Source organism: Cavia porcellus, unplaced genomic scaffold, assembly GCF_034190915.1.
Source record: "Cavia porcellus strain 051 isolate PalLab524CR breed Dunkin Hartley unplaced genomic scaffold, mCavPor4.1 scaffold_1, whole genome shotgun sequence".
Classification (NCBI taxonomy): Eukaryota; Metazoa; Chordata; class Mammalia; order Rodentia; family Caviidae; genus Cavia; species Cavia porcellus.
Window position 1 is genome coordinate 118,855,371 of NW_026947484.1, and position 17,788 is coordinate 118,873,158.

Sequence of the window (17,788 nt, forward strand, 5' to 3'; positions counted from 1 at the left end):
CTATGACAAGTATATTTCTCAGTGTTTATAAAAAGATGTCAAGAACCTTATATTTTAGTACATAAATATAAATTAATTCTGCATAAGCAATAAAAGATACAACAGAAATCATAATGGAAAAAAGATTATTAGTATTCTTTGGAGAGGTTAATATATTATAAAACAATGGGGGAATAAAAGTTTTCAACATGTATAATGAAATAATATCTGGGAAACATAGAAGAATTAATTCATCTATATGCTTGTTGTTTAATTTTATGTAACCAAAGCACAATGAAACAAAAGGGAAGCTGGGATGGCAATCTCAGTAATTCAAAGCTAAAAGCAAACTCTCAACAAGATCAAATAAATTCTAATTATAGAGCCAGGGTATCAGAGTTCTGTTTAAACGGAACAATGTGAGGTAAGGAAAAGACAAAACCAGAGAGTGCCTTGAACTAAGGATATTAAACCTGGTGGCATGAGCTTTGTGCTTTTATTTTTGGTTATAAGTATTTTACTCAACATGCTATCCTCCAAAAAAATGGATATACAATGAAGAATCATATTTTTCCTTTTATAAACTTGTGAAAAGTAATCTTGAATCAGAGCTATTCCTCTGAGACTTCAATTATTTTCTATTTTCTTTAATGTATTTCTCTTTTGTCCTCTCCTTCCCTAATTTTAAAATTTGGCTTTTGACATCATAGTCTTTGCTTACTTTCATTCTTACAACTTCGTTTACCCAGTTGGTTAATTTACACAGCCTATTTTTCCCACCACTCATTTATACCTTGGGTTCTGCCTCTTTTAATGAAAATATGGCCCCCACAGTCACGAATCTGTGGTTTCAGCCTTCAGCGCTTTCTTAATATTCAACAACTTAATCACATTGGCTTTGATATCCTTCCTTCTCAGATACAAAATGATACTCTGTCTGCCCTGTTCTCAATCTTAAACTATGCCTTTGATTCTTACCTACTTCTTACAAACTCTCAAATACTCAGTTCACTGCCCTTTCTTCACCAGAAATCATAATTTTTTTTAAAGTTCAGTGGTACACACTTGTAATCCCAGTACTTTGGGAAGCTGCAGCAAGATACCAAAAATTCAAATCTTGGCTGAAAACTTGGCAAGATTCAGTCTCAAATGAAAAAGCAGCTGGGGATGTAGCTCACTGTGAAGGCCCTGGTTTCGATCTTCAGTACCAAAAATAATTATTATAGAAGAAGAGCAGGAGGAGAAAAAGAGAGGAGAGGGAGGGAAAAGGAAAGGAAGAAAGGGAGAAGAGGGAAGAAATGTAGAAGGGGGCACAGAAGAGGAAGAAACTATTGTCACTTTAGACTTTAAACTTGATTTTACTGAAAATGATTTCAAATTGTATTTTGAGCTCTTTTTTCCTTGGGTCCTTCTAGTTCCAGTTAGAGATTGTAAACTACATGTTCTACCTCTACCCAAAACTCAAATCCTAACATCCAAACTAAGTTCAAAAACTACCTCTGGCACTTTGTCCATTTGACGACTGATTACTAGTGAGTTCAATCTTTTAGTTCCCCAACTCAGTGTGGGCACTGTTTACATCTTTGCCACAATCCTGAAATCCTTGATAGACAGTTCCTTTACCTTCCTTCACAGTCAGAAGGTCTCATGTCTATCATATGAAAACTTTCTTGTCTTTGTATCGCCAAATTTACAAACCCCCTAGATTAATATCATCTCTATTATCTTCTGCTTAATATGATTTCAGTGTTCCTCCTATTAAAAGTCACTAACTTCACATACACCCTAGAATCTTCTCCTTACCTAGAAGAAATTTTGTTCTTAAGGTTAATTTCCCTCTCATCTCTATTATTGGCCACTATTTCTAATTAATATATTCCCTTTAAGTCAGTAGACACATATATAGTATTTTCTAGTTTTGAATTTTCCAAACTTGCAGTTGCTTCTCAAAGATTCATCTTAGTAACTAAGATGATCAACTAACACCAGTTTTATAAATTCTATGAGGCTTAGTGATTGCCTTGCCTCAGATCCAAGGTTAGGATAAACTGAATGAAACATCCAAAGAACAAGGCTGGAGTTTCACACAAGAGCTCTTGTGGTGGTGCCATCTCTGGCTATGCCTTGCTGCAGCATTGCCTATTTAATTTTTGTCACCGGTCAGCACATGACCACTTCCTCTTCATGGAAGTCCTTTAGCTTGGCTTCTGCTATATCATGCTTTCTACTTTTTCATCTAGCTATATGATATTATTTAAATCTTCATTGTTGCTATTTTTTCTATTTTATTCCATGCCAAATGGTCAAAAAATAAAGCTTAAAAATCTTGGCATTATATGAATCTTTGGTTTCAAACAATAGCAACACCTGCTTATTTAATAAAGTCTGTTAATCAACAAAATGAAATTCTCTGCTGGTTACTTCTCAAATTCTATTCACATTATTTTTATTGTTCGAAAAAAACATACTCATAAACCTTTTACATGTATCAGGGACAATGCTGAATATTTTGAAATATTATCCCTTTAGATCATGAAACATCTCCTCAAAGTAGGTACTGCTATCCTCAATGAAAGCAATATTGGCAGAGCCAATATTTTGACTCAATTCTTTCGACTCCAAAGCCTTCCTCGCTACTGACAAAGTAGGGGAAAGACTGAACAAATGAACCAATAGTCTTTTACTACTCTACCACTTCATGGAGTAAGTAAAATGAAACAGGTAGCAGCTGTAGAGAAAGCAAAAGATTTTGCCTTGACCACACAAGAATTCATCAATTTTCCAAGGGAAAATATCTGAGAAAAACAACTTGAACCCGGAAAGATTTAGTTTGGCTTATGGTTTTAGAAATTTCAGTCCATGATCAACTGGTTCAGTTTCTTTCAGGCCTTTCCAGAGGCAGAGCATCTTGACAGAGAGGCCCTAGCAGAACAAAATTGCTGACCTCATGAGTGCTGGAAAAGGTGGGGACTGAGACAGACAGAGAAGCAGAAGACAAGATACCAAGCCAACTCCCTCAGTAAACCAGTTCCTCCTACTTGGCTTTACCTCGTATCGCCTATTCAGCTACAAATACATCAATGAACTAACCCATTTATGCAGGTAGTACCTACGTGATCTAATCAGCCCTTTAGGGCTAACTCTGAATATTTCTACAAGAATAAGGCTTCAATTTCAACACATGAAATTTTGGGAGACACTGCAAATCCAACCATGACAACCAACTTTCTAGATCAGCCTAAATAATCTTTCCCATTGGAGTCCTTTATTTCCCTTTATATTAAATTAAGCACTAGCAAGTTTCTGTTACTCTGGCACTAAGTGACATTATGTCAATTGTTTTGCCTTCACTACTTTTTGAGTTCAGAATTAAGTCATAGCCATTCTCTTCCCAAGCATCCTCCACAGTGATTAGCAGGTAAGAGAAACCTCATAATTGGCTTTGTTCATTTGCAGGGAGGGCTTTTAGTTGTCTATTTCTTTTATCTAACACTCATATTACATATTATGATTTTTTTGGTACCAGGAATCAAACTCAGGACCTTGCACTTGCCAGGCAGGTGCTTGTGCCACTGAGCTATATTTCCCAACCCTCCATATTCTGGTTTCTTAGTCAATACTCTTGCAAACATTATTTCCATAATTTAGAGAGTTACTTTATTGTGGGAAAAGATCACAAAAATTTTCCTTAAACGCTAAAAACCTCTATGGTGACAAAAGTACATTCTAGGGATTTCCTCACTGGGTGAATTTTCAGTTTGGATATGCTTGTGAAATTCAACCTTAATGCAAGTAAGAATCTGTTATTTCTTGCTCACCAGGCTCAGGATAAACTTAGGCTCCCCAACTTAAACAGAAAAGATTGATGTCAATAGCAGCCAGTAGCAACTCCTTTAGTTTTACTAGTATTCTTCTGGGATTTTAATTTCCATTTCCCAAACTGACCAACTAATCAATTCAGAATTAAGATCATGCAAGCACTTCACCTCGATTTGCTTACTTCTCTGGAATAATATCCTCTATTGAAGACTCTGAACTCCTTGAAGATTTTATTTCATTTTATTTGTAAGAGAGCTCCTCAAGGATGTCAGTGTTCTTGAAGTAAACATATGGGAATTGTTTTCAAATTCTCGGTTGGATTTTCAAATGCTGTACTTTGATTTGCTTATTTATATTCAGTGATACCATCTACTTACGACTACAAACACTTTGAAGGAATAGATCATCTTTTAATCTGATTTGGGCCATAATCATCATAATTCTATGCATATTTGAGTGCTTAATATTTCTTGATAATTACAAGACAGAGAAAAGAAGACAGACTACTGAAACATTTTGCATTTACTTTCGGTGAAAGACATTTTTTTTAAAATATTGAATGATGATGCACTGAATGATGCTATAAAAAATTACAGACAAGGGTTAAGAAAAATGTTTAATATCAAATTCCTATTTGCTGGCTTTAATAAAAATATATATAAAGCCCAAAGTAAATTATACTACTTGTGAAAACAATATTATTAAAATATAAGTGAATACTGAAAAAATATTTTAATTAGCAAAATAAATCAAATGGAAAAGATTTCCTAAATAGAGCTTTAAAAGTAAGTCTATGTGTGTTTGACTGCCATGACTAATTATGTATCCATGTAATGTGTGTTCAATTTGGGCTTATTTAAATAGCAGAAATGCTCATTAGCTGCAGTATATCTGTGAAGCTTCAGTAAACAGTTTAATGGTTTTTATGTTTAACCAATTTCATAAGTTCCTGTAATTTTAGCTTTAGCAGCTCATTAATGTTATTTTTGATATCCATCTTACAGCTTTTTTTCCCCTTGTCAATCGTCAGCAGGCACACTTCAATGCAAACTTAAAACATAATAGAATTATACTTAAACAATTTTAGCATATAATTAACACACAATTCAAAATATAGCTTCTGTAGAGGACTCATTGCATTATCACATAATCACTTATCTTTGGCATTGGCCAAAAGTATTTTCAATAGGGTTTATAATGATAATAATGGGATATGTTTATGGAGGACTTTCATAAGCCTGTAGTGGGTTCTGACAGGCACTGTACATGTTATGTCTTTGAATTCTCACAGAATTGGCATTATCTAAATTTTATGGTTCAGAAATGTGAGACAATGTAGTTTCCCAGGTCAAATCCTTCAGATTTGAATCTCACTACAAATCAATTACACGTGCACAAACTGAAAATCTCCAGGGGCATGAGCTACATGAAGATAAGTATGTATACCTCAGAATGTTAGGCCCAGTCACCAGAGTGGATAAAATTCTTAAAGACTGAAAATAGAGGATAAAAAAGAATCAGCCATTTTTTTTTAATCTTAACAAGTGCAACTTGAACTAAAGCTCAAGAAAGATTCATCATGGTTATATGAAAATCAAACTATTACTGAGTTACCCAATCAAAGTAAAGAGGTAATTTCGGGAAAAATCAAATGCAATGCAAACATAAAGTAGATAACTAGATTTGGTAGCCTGGAGCTCAATAAGCAATAAAAAGACGACATTTGGAGCTAAATGCCAAGAGAAAAAGGCAAAATATGAGGAATTTAGAACGAGGAATTGGCAAATGCATCAGGTAATACACATAGGTTATTCTTTCTAGGAGTTGAAAGTAATTATGAAAGAGTTAAGTCATTAGCTTGCATTCACTCATCTAATTACATGATATTTTTGTAGAACATCTTTTGTTAAATCTTTCTATAGGTACCGTGGTAAAACATAGGTTAGGGGCTTGTCCTTGTGGGTTGTTTATTTCAGGTGACAGAATGTAAAAAATAAGCTACACAGCAGTAAAATGGCTACAAAGTGGTTAACATGAAAAAATTACCATAAAGTTAAATGGTGGAAAGGAGGATGGGTGACTTGATCTTACCAGACATAGAAAGTCTGAGAAAGCCTATTGATAAGAAGACATCAGGGCTGAAACAGGGAGGGTAAGAATGACCTAGTCAAGTGAAGACAACCTATAGACAGTTTGTTCCAGAAAGAGGGAATGGGCACCTGGGTCTTAATAAAAGCTATGGGTAAAGCACTAGGAGAACAAAGAGAGGATTTATGTGGTGGAGGAGAGCAAGCTATGCAAGAGAAAGGCATGAAGAGTGGGAAAATGCTAGACCAATCCTTATCTGAGAAGAATTTCATTCTAAATAAAGTAGGAAATCACTGGAGGATTTGGAACAAAGCAATGAAACAATATAACTTTTGCTTATATATTGATAGGATTGTACAGAAAAAGCAAAAAGAGAGTAGAAGCAAGATGAACAGTTCTTTTCAGGGCTTCAGATGGAATCTTCAACAAACAGAGGGCTTTTTAGCTTTAACATGACTACGAAGAAGCACAACCCTTAGTCTTTACTTTGAATTCATTTAATTATTCATTGAGTTAACACTTATAGCACAGGGATTCTAGTGGTTTCTTTTGGCTAAATTGTAAATGAGATATCCTGCATTTGTAATGTTGATATAACTCAGAATATATAAAATATATAACGAAAAAGATACTAACATTATGTCCTCATACATTGTATATAATATAAAATAGGAATGTGGAAGTAAAAAAAAAATGAGAGGTAGATTTACTTTCATGTTCCCCAAGTGTGCTGAACTAAATATATTTAATCCACAACTCTCATCATTTTTCCTATCTCCAACAACTCTGGAGTAAAATCTAGTATCTTAGCCTAATACTAAAAACACTCCATAAATTATCAATTATATGGTTTTCCATGTTTTTCTACTATTCTTCCGGTACACCCAAAATCCAGTCAAAACAACGTTTGCATGTATCAGTTCACCCTTTTCCTTAGGTTGGAAAGCTCTTCGTTTTGTTCTCTTAATTTGTATTCTGACCTCCTCCCTTTACAAATCCTACTGTTTCCATAAACCTCTGCCTTCCTTAATCCACTTTCTACCTAAGGACAACTTGACTTGGTCACAGTTTTCTACTAGACTACAAGCTCGTGTACAGAGACAACTGCATGTTTTTCCTTACCTTACAGAACCTGGTAAACTTAATATTTATGGTAAAAGAACAGAAAGTTAGATCCTCAAGTAGGTAGGAAGGCAGAGTAAAAGGATCAAAATTTAATCCAACCATCTGTTTATTAATATGAAGGGAGAAAAAATTTTACATTCAAAGCATGAGAGCAAGGTAATGACACTGGTGACAGAGGTTCACTTGGCAATAATGTGCAAATACAGGAGAAAATACTTAGTCTTATTAAGCCACGCATATTGTCAGTATACTGTACTTTGCAGAGGGCTTCAGAGAACACTGGGTATGTGCCAAACATACGCTACACAACATAACATATTTGACACTCATAGTCTGGCAAGGAAAAGAAGTGGTTCTGCAAGGAAAAAAACTCCTGAAGACTTTTCAAGGAACCTTGCAATTACAAAACTTTCTAAATGTGGTTATTATGATTAAAAAAAAAAGCACTGAATAGTATCAATGCAGATAGTGTTTGGGTACGGTCTCTCAATGGATGTTAATGCTACCAAGGGTTTCCTTCTCCAGCCATGTCAGATGTTACATTTTAGTTGGGTGCCTTTCATAATTGAAGATACATATTAGGCACCAGTCAAAATAATCTGGCTGATAAAATAATATTCATAAGGATACTAGTTATCACTTTAAAATTTAATTAAAAAGCTTACATTTTGATTTTACATATTACCAAAGTTTAGTTCAGGTCAGTATGTTCAGAGGACACATATAATAAGCAATGGTTAATAAAGTCCAGGACATCTATTATATTCCCTATATTTTATTGGCAATGTTTCGTGATTTCTGTTCTCTGAAACAATTATGTTATTCTTCCATTTTCTGCCTTCTTTCCCCAACAAAACTTGTTACATGCCACTACTCTACTTCCTGTATGTAATCTTTGATTTGATGGAAAAGTGTTCTGATTTGATTTATCCACTGTCTCCCTGTAAGAATGCATATGATATCAACCACTAGTGAAACCTGGAAAATAAAGATAAGGAAATCTCTGAACAGAGTTATTCACTGGGGAAACAAACCTATTCCTATGCAGTTATTAAAGCAAAGTAAAATAATTACAGAAATATCATGTTGTGCTTCAAATAGATGTCTAAGGCAGTTGTAAGTAATGTGATGTTGATTCCAAATCACTTTCAACACTGTTATCAGTTTGACCTCCCTCCTCATCACTTCTATCCTTTAAAATAATTTTAAAGAAAAACTGTACTAGGATTCTATTATTTTGAATGGTTGTTCTGCAGAAATGTGAGTGCTTGCTTAGATTTTACCATTTCATCTTCTCTGCACAGAGTATTTTGTAACAGAAAGACAATAAATCTTTCAGCTGGAAAAAAATGTTTCTGATAATTAGGGAACTTTAAAAAATGTACAGATTTACTATTAGGCTCCCAAGAATTCTTCTTCCTCAATATAATTAAAAGGAAGGCGATGTACAGTAAAGACTAAACATAATGTATTTTCATCACTGAGCAAACTGAAGAATATATAAAAGTTGTATTATTCAGGCATTGTAAGTTAAACAACACCATGAGGAAGACCATGCATTAATAAAAGTGGGGAGGTGCAGCACCATGGAATAAAACTATCATTGATGTCATTTCCTCAATATATTTGCCATCAAAAAACAAAAGCTTCATAACATGGTACATGAGATGTTTCTGAATTTCAGAATAAATGACACATAGACTCTTCAGACTTTAAGTTGTTATAACTTCTTTGATTCATTAACTCAATAAGTGAATAGCCTCTATTTTAGGCAATAAACTATAATAGTAAAAATACAGGCACATGATGTATAATCATTCCCTATGTCTATTTTCAATCATTCTCTATTTGATTACTTTTCATCAGTTTCAGTTGCTGAATGGATTAACAAATCGAAATGTAATTCTGCCTGCTGTTTCCCTGAGTTCTATCAGCAGCATAAACATTTGATTACCTCCTGTTAGGTAGCCTGCCTCTGATCTTGATAGCAAATAGATACATCCAAATCCTGACTATTCTACTTAAGAAATATATCTTAGATCTAAATTTTCTTTGGTATCACCAGTTTGTCTACCCTAGTCACTGAAATTTCTGAAAAGAAATCTCTTTAACTAGGTAAATTAATATTTTTCTGTCTTAATTCCAGGCTATTTTTTCTCCCCAACATGACTGCCACTGTGTCAAGTATGCTAATTTCACATTCTTGATATCCTCCTTAGTGCGGAAAAATAACTCCTAATATAACATCCGTAGTCTTATCTCTCCTCAACAGCTGAGGTTAATGATTCTAGTTAGATTAATGAACCCAGAAGGGGAAATGAGTCCTTGCCACACCTGTGGCTTGACTGCCAGTATGAACACAGGTTCTTTTCCTTCACACTGACACCTACAGGGCAGGCCTGCCATAAGAGGACCCACTGCATTAGATCATCTCCTGCTGTTGAATGAATACCTTTACCTAATGTAGGCATTCAGTATTAAAAAATATACTCCCCTACTAAGATGGGACACCCTAAAAAGTGATTCTTTTGCTTTTAATTCCAAATTATTTGAAGAACATTACAAAGAATTCAAACTCCAAGCAGCCAGAAGGAAGATCTAACACTGGAAGAATTACTTTGTTCAAGATATAGCTCTTATCAGTATTTACACCTCCCCATTTGTCACCTGCAGATCTGTAAAGTAAAATTCAAAATCACTAGCTTAGTATACATTCCTTTGACTCCACAGACATTTGTAGTCAAATTTCCTTTCATCTTAACCCAGCCCACTTTCTGCCCTTATATAACTCTACCATCTGCTGCAGCTATGAGATTCTTCCCATCGCTGGGACACATGCTGCCATTTTGCCAGCCCATGTTGGAAACTTCTACTCGAGCTGTAAAATCCAGTCCAAATTAGTCCTTTATGTAGCAATAAATTTATTTACATGCTTGTTTTTCCTATTTACATGCTTGAATTACTAAATCTTATGGGTCTTTGAGGAGCAAATGGTCTGTTTTCCTCATATGCGTTTCTAGTTCCTGGATAGGATTCAGCATACAGCTCTATATGAATAAGCGTTTATTACAAGGAGAATAAAGAGCAAATGAACAGGAAAAATCATAAAATAAAGTTATATTTTAGAAATAAAAGAGACAAATGCATACATGCATTCATGGATGCACGAAATAAGTAGGCTGATGACAACTTTCTAAAGACATCATTTTTTACAGTTTTTAAAATTGCGTTTAAAATGACTACTTAATCTCACAGTGTGGTGTCAGGCAAACTGCATAAGCTCTCTGTGGCTTCTTTCTTGTCCACCCATATTCCACCTGGAAACTCCTACATATCATTCAGGCTTCAGCTCAGTACCTACTTCCTCTAGAACTTTCCCCAAACCACAGACTCGTTTCTCTTCTTCACCAGGACTCTACACTGTTCTCAGTGCGCATCACTGTAACTGCAAGTCTCCTCTGTTACACTGCACAGTAGACAAGGAGGTAAGGGTTGCGCTGCCTTGTCACCACTTTGCAGCACTGTTCACAGTTGATAATCGCAGTCCATCACAAGTTCTTTGGTCAACAATCGTAAAAGGAGGGAACTAGAGTAGATGATCTCTTATGTCCTTTCCGGGACATTCGAAAATATAAAGAAAACTTCAAGGCAAGTTAATATATCACAACATATTGAGTGTGCATATTACACTACACTGAAAACCTCTAAATCCTGTCCCTTCCGTTCATGGTTTAATTTATCATCATCAAGAACTTTCCTTTAAGGTTTGGGCTCAGTGAAAAAGGTGTCTACTGATCAATATAATGTTTGTTAATCTGTTATTTTAAGACTCTATTACAAATATTGCTTTTTATAAAAACCTATACAATGCTGAAAATCTGACCAATTAAGATAGTTTTTCAACTTGGTATTTCAGTCTTTCACCCAACCTTTATTTTTGATAAAGCAAATGTGGAATTATGTAAATTGAAGAGTGAATAGTTTTTAAAAAATGAATTATTAAATGTTATTGGTAGTTTCTGAGAGAGATGTTCTATATTTTGAAAAATAATATGGTGACAACAACAACAAAATGCCAATAAAAACAATGAAAAATGAAGGATTAATATATGTTATTAAAAGGTTTCCTATTAGTTCTACTAGTGAACTACCAATATGTACCATTTTGATAGGTAGTAAATCAAACATAATGATTTTTAAAAAAAGATAACTTCTGAGTGTAGTGGCCTGTGTCTGTAATCCCTACTCTCAGGAGGCTGAAGCAGAATATCACTTTGAGTTTGAGGACAACATGAACAATATGGTGAGTTCAAGACCATTCTGAGGTACACATAGTGATATGATCCTGTCTAAATATAAAACAAAACAAAACAAAACAACAAAACCCAGCTATTATTAGATATTTAACTTGTCTTATGCTCATATTAAAACATATTTTCATAAATTGTCCAATACCCAAATTAAATAAGCAAAAAGGGCATATTTGAAAAATTCCTAAATCTTTGAATTGCTGGGTTCTTAGATACACCATTTTTTACCTAACTAAAACTTTCTAGTTCTGATTTAGGGGAGAACAAGGCCAATTAGCCCATGCCTACACCTTTTCTCAGTATGAGGGAAAGTGAATCAAAGCTTAATTGAACTTGATATTGACAGAATGCTTGATTTACCCCATGAGGCTTTCAAAAACTTTTCTGAGGGCCTGCTCATAAGAAGGATTGATGAGTGATTTTAAAAGCTTTTTTCCCCTGAAACACTCTCTTATAGAACTAATTGTAATTAATGCCATCAAGGGAGTTGGATTCTAAGGATTGCTTTAAAGATTCAGAAAATTCTGTGTTTTGTGATTTTTTTTTTCTTTGTCAGGTCCAGTTCTTAGTGAGCAGAAAGGAGATACAGGCAATGACTGAAGAGTACACACCCACTTTGTGGAAAAGATAACCCCAGCCTCACCTGACTGGTGTCCAGAGAGCTCAGTCTCTCTGCTCAATTGGGCAGTGAGATGCAGCACTGTGCTATAGCAGTGTTACCACCTTTCTTCAGATCTTTCTTTCCAAAACCTAGGTTTCACCTCAAGTCTTCAGTGTCCTTGAAACTACTTTTTTTGTTCTTGTTTTGTTTTGAGTACCTAAAATCAAATTCAGGACCTTGTGCTAAAAGTACTTTCTTTCTTTTATAAAAATGAGCAACTGACTTAGAAAAAACAGACAAAACCATCTGACCGAAATCCACTTGTTTTTAAAGAAAAAAGCCTAAAGTGATTCAAAAATACTTCATTCATTAAATATTTGAGGTGTAGATAGTTAAAATAGAGGTTTCCCTAACTATTGAAAATTAGCGGAAAGAAAATTTCTTTCAATAGTGGAATAATGGGAAAACAACTAAGAATTGAAAATGAAGTGTTTTTAAATGTATGATAGCTATAAGCTATACAAATTTCTACAAGTGAAATTAAACAAATATAATAAATATTCTCTCATTTAAAGAATCATAAGTGTAAGGTTATTCACTTCACTTATGACATGTTGACAGAGCATCCAGGGCCCCTGATAAAATCCTCATTTCTAAATGATTTTATCTCTAGACAATATTCATACCACCTTAGATGTGTATTATAATTTAATTATTAAAATATGTCTTGATATACAAAAAATGAAACCTAAAATTTAAGAGTTCTTTATTATGTACTGGGCCTAGATATAAATGCTTCAAATATATTATCATTTCATTTATTCTTAAAACAACCCTAGGGAAGTATATACAATGATTATCCTTCTTAAACAACAAAGACCAAGATGTATATAGAAACTAAATTCCTAAGAAGATAAAGTTAGAATGTAAAGAAGAAAGATTTCTAGCTAACTATCTTGTTTCCAGAGCTCCTACTTGGACCTGATATACCAGAAGGATTCTAATTAGTGCAATATTTGTCTAATTATAAAGAGTATAATAATTTATGCTAAAACAAGGGAAAAGACCAATAGCAATTGAATAGTAAAAATATTTTGCCAATTTTTATTTTGCAACAAAAACAAACAAAAGCAAGTGTTGTTTATAAAAAAACTAAGTTTTAATAAAATCAATATCCCAAAATGAATCAAGTCAAATTCACGCATGTATTTGTGTAACTATTACATATACATTAGCATATCAACTGATACTGTGAGTCAAATAGACTACAAAGTAAATGCTTTACCCTCCTAGAGTCTGCAGTCTAATTTCCAGATAAATTAAAACTTCTGGAAGGCGAAAGGACATAGATCTTGTTCAGGGTGTGCATTTTAAAAGTAAACAGTAACAGTGCAGCACATTGAAAATGTACAGAGTTCATGAACTAAAAAGTCTATTCCTTTATCTGTTTGAACACATATTAAAAAATAGACCATTATAACTGCTATATTTCCAAAGTATGAGGACAAGCCAATTTTATTGTCTCAGATAAACAAATGAAAAGTGAAGAGGCCAGGGATTTAGCTCAGCAGCACAAGTGTTTGTCTGGCAAGTGTGAGGTCATGTGTTTGATCAAAAAAAAAATAGGAAAGGAAAGAAAAGTAAAGTTGGTAAAAATAAGATTGGTTTATCAATTAAAATATATATATATATCTCACAACTGTCAGTTTGGTTTCAAACAACACAAAGAAGGATAAACTATAGGATAAATAAGAGATCTCATAAACTTGAATTATTTCTAAAAGATAAAAATCTAAATTTGATAAAATGTCTAACAAGAGATTTCCTATATTAAAATATAAATATCTACCAAATAAAAATTTACAATCTTCCAATGGAGATGAGTATTTCTGGAATAGAAATGCCAATTTAAAACAATTAGTACTTAATTTTCTGATGGACTTTCAATTTAAAACAATAAAATTCCAATTTAATGTGATTTGGAATTTTACATAATTTGAAAGAAGAGAAGAGAATTTCTAAAAGACAACCACTTTCAGTTTTTCACAGAAAGCATAGTAAATGAAGCTATGGTTAATATTTGAATTGAGTTTGAAACTGGGTGCCATTGTCTTTATGAAAATATTAAGGGACGCTGGCAAAACAAGTGACCCCATTTAGGAAAATTTCTCCAGGAAGGTTGTTATTCCTATCAGTAGGGGAGAGAAAAGTATAATAGAGAACCATGTTTTTCCTGACTTCTCTAAATATATATTTTAAAGTATGACAGAAGGACTAGAAGAAGTTGATACCAAGGAATATATTCTAGAACATTAGATAAAGGTATAAACATATGCATTTAGTAACAAATAATAAGAAACTTGTCTAAGATTATTAAGGTAAATTCAAACTTAATAGATCAAATTATTCTTCTGCGAATCTTAAAGTTATTTAAATCACTTACTCTTTATATACCCACACCCACAGACACACACACATACAAACACACATTACACAGACACACAAGACAAGTGTGACAAAATCTGAGATAACAAAGCCAATTTCTACGATCTGACCCACAGCTATTTAGGTTTTTTTGGGAAAAGCCACAATATTTTAGTATTAATATTACCAATTATGGAAGATCAATTTATATAGCTAGTTTTTGATAGATGAGTCATAAACAGAATTTCTACATTCAATATTTTACTCAATTTTTGTTGATGTGCAAAGCATTGAAAACAATATAATTTTTGTTAATTGAATATAATTTACACTCAGTTCTTGCTTCCTTTCTGAACTCAGTTAATGAATATACAAACCACTTTATCACTGTATCTTTGTCTAAATATCATATAAACACCTCTGTGGATAAGTGTCAGATTCAGGCCATCATCCAGATATTTGAAAGCATTTATCTTGATGACATTAAACATCGGGGTATTTTCAAATATCAAGATACTTGATGTCCTACAGATAAAATGTCCTGATAACTAGTTGACTTTTATGAATCTGTTATAAAAAAATAAGTTTTTTAAATACATTCCTATTTCAGATACAAAATGTAATTTAAACACAATACAGTATAAAGTTATAGAGAAGCATCCTAAGTTTAGATTTTGTTGTTGTTCTTGTTATTGCTCTTAAAGAATCTCTGAGCTAGAAAAATGACTTCTACTTCCCTTTCAGAAAGTGAGGGGTAATTACTATTTTGAGACTATGAATTAAGAAGTAAAGAATTTGCAAAAAGAAGGTATTTTCCATATACAATGACCCAGACAAACACCATGTGCATGTGTGTGGGTTATAACACAAAGCAGTCTTAAGGATTGATTTAAATTTTCAATTAAAATGCTATATAAAACAATTTTTTCCCACTCTAGTTTTCAACATTTGGTTCTTCCTTAGAATGCCAGTTATGCCATGCAGATGACAAGAGTTTGAACTTCTTAAATTTGATGATGATGATGATTGTAGGGATGATTTGTTTTGAGAGTAGTAATAAATAAATTCTATTATTTGGCTATTCATTGAGTCCAAATTTCTCCACATCATTGAAGACTGGTTACATGAAGCTTTCCACTATATTTTCTTATACTAGTCTAAATAAAGACAAATCCATTCTTATATAATAAACAAGCCTAACAGCATTATTAAGTATAGTACATATTTTGCAAATCAGCTTAAAAGAAAAATTAATATTCTTTTCAATTTTCACCACTTAAAAATAATTCTGTATTCTCATTAAATACAATTTGTAGGCATTTTAAATCAAGATTGTTTGCATTCCATATTAGAAAAAGAAATTGAATGCTGATGTGAAAAACAATTACCTGAAAGATGGAAACTATTAGGCCATTATAATAACAGATACAACAACAGGTATAACACACTTCAGCTCCAGAGAACTGTACCTGCAGGATCACTCAGAACAGAACCAAAGGCACTGATAACCATATCTGCTTTCAGGCAGACTATTTGATCTTCATCTTCACTCCATTTTCCAGTTTCATCTTGCTCTGTTCGAACAAACTGCATGGCAACAATTCTCCCACCTTTTACTATCACCTTCCGTGGGGACAGGAAAGGCAAAAATTCACACTTTTCTTCTTTAGCAAGCTCCATCTAAACAAAGAACAACAAAAAACAAAACAATATGGAATAAAAAAAACACAAAACTTTAAATGTTTCTATTTTATATGCTGTTTGATTTTTAATTCAATTACACACGCTAACACATGTTGAAATCAATATGAAACTTATCTTTCACCAAAGTTTTGTTCCAGTTATCAGCTTTTTGTAAATTCAATTTGTAAGTTTCTGATTTCAGAGGATTTTAAATAGGAACTATGACATGGGAGACACAGGGCATAGGAAATTATTGCATAGATCATTGCATCTTTAGATATTTGTTTTAGGTATTACATGCCCTACATTTTGTGATGTGTGAGATTTTAGCCTGGTCTCTTATGCTTTCATTTCTGTAAACTAAGCTCCATTTTTTAGCAAGCTGCATATAAAAACTGATAGTTCTTTTTATTAGCAGTATTTGTATATCTAAGTTGGAAACAAGTCAATGAAGTGGGTGAGCCAATGTGTGCAAGTACATGAATAGAACAGCAGGTAGGATAAAAGATTAGAGAAGCTTTTGTCACACTAGGAAATAAACAAAATTGTTCTTTCTTTCATAAAGCATAGAAATTAAATTTTCACTATAAACAAAAATTCAGAAAAAGTGAAACAAGCATGCTTGTGATAAATTTTTGCTTCTTACCCATATCTTCACTAGTACTTTGTTCTTCGATTAAATAGGGATACTCTGGTTTTCGCACCCAGAAAAAAATGTCAAGATTTATTTATTGCATTATTTTCTACTCATTGTTTTTGTACCCAAGAGTGGGAAGTGGCTGAACTGGATATTCCTCACACACGCAGGGCTACAGCAAGGCCAGCCCCAAGAATACAGAGCCAAACAAATTGTTAGGCAGATCCCTCCTCCCATTAAGGGAAGGAATTCCATTGTTACCAGTCTCTTGCTGAATGTATAAATTACACACTGTGGTCTTTGGGCAGTTCCTTTCCTCATTCGGGAGAGAGGACTTCAATTCCAGCATTCCATCTCTTGTCATCATATCCTCATCCTCCATAGTCCTCCCCAGTGAATCCCAAGAGCTGCACTGGATGTGGCACTCAAGCTTCTGTCAGTGTAACTTGAACTAGAATGCTGAGTGACCACTTTTCTAAAAAGTCAATAAACAATGGCCTACTGAAGAGGTCTTTCTGGACCCTGTGTACACCAGGTGGATGCACAGCAAGCCTTCTGAGGAGAAAGGGTAAACAGTTCTATGGATGAGGTGTCAAATCAAGAATGACCTGAGGTAAATCAAGGTGGAAAAAACTCAGACACAAAGAAACTTGTGCAACATTAGGCTTATCTCTGACTTCTCCCTGAGTGAGTAATTCTTTTTTGGCACACGTCAGAATCATCTGGGGATTGAGTGAGCCCAATAATAGTTTTTAATGCTGTGAATTTGGGGGAGGACATCAGGTATTGTATGTCTAATAAGTTCCTACTTGTGCAATACTCTTGATCTTGATGCCACATTGTGAACTACTGTCTTCTTAGACTACAGCTAACTAAAATTTCCAGTAGTCTGTAGCACTTGTGGTGTTGAATGCCTGTAATCCCAGAAGTAGGCAGGCTGAGGCAGGAGGGTCACTGAGAATTTGAGGGCAGCCTGGGCTACAAAGTTGAGTTCAGGACTACTCTGTAAGTAGAGACTATAAAATATACAATTTGAAAACTCTAATCACTATATATCAACTTGAAGCAATTCAGTCTGTATCTCTAGGGTTTTTTGTAATATTTCCATTAAAGACTTAAAAA

At 33.7% G+C, this 17,788-nt stretch overlaps 1 protein-coding gene across 5 annotated transcripts in view; it reads right to left on the reverse strand.

The window, feature by feature from the left end:
* The window catches only part of Dpyd (dihydropyrimidine dehydrogenase), an 816,845-nt gene that overhangs the window by 422,937 nt on the left and 376,120 nt on the right, over positions 1–17,788 (reverse strand). For 4 of the 5 annotated variants that reach the window (XM_003478953.5, XM_063254705.1, XM_063254712.1 and 1 more), the window contains one exon: positions 15,816–16,026. In XM_003478953.5, coding sequence (XP_003479001.2) covers positions 15,816–16,026 — 211 coding nt within the window. Of the gene's footprint in view, positions 1–15,815; positions 16,027–17,788 lie in introns of those variants that run through there. The other variant, XM_063254716.1, reaches the window with a different exon arrangement.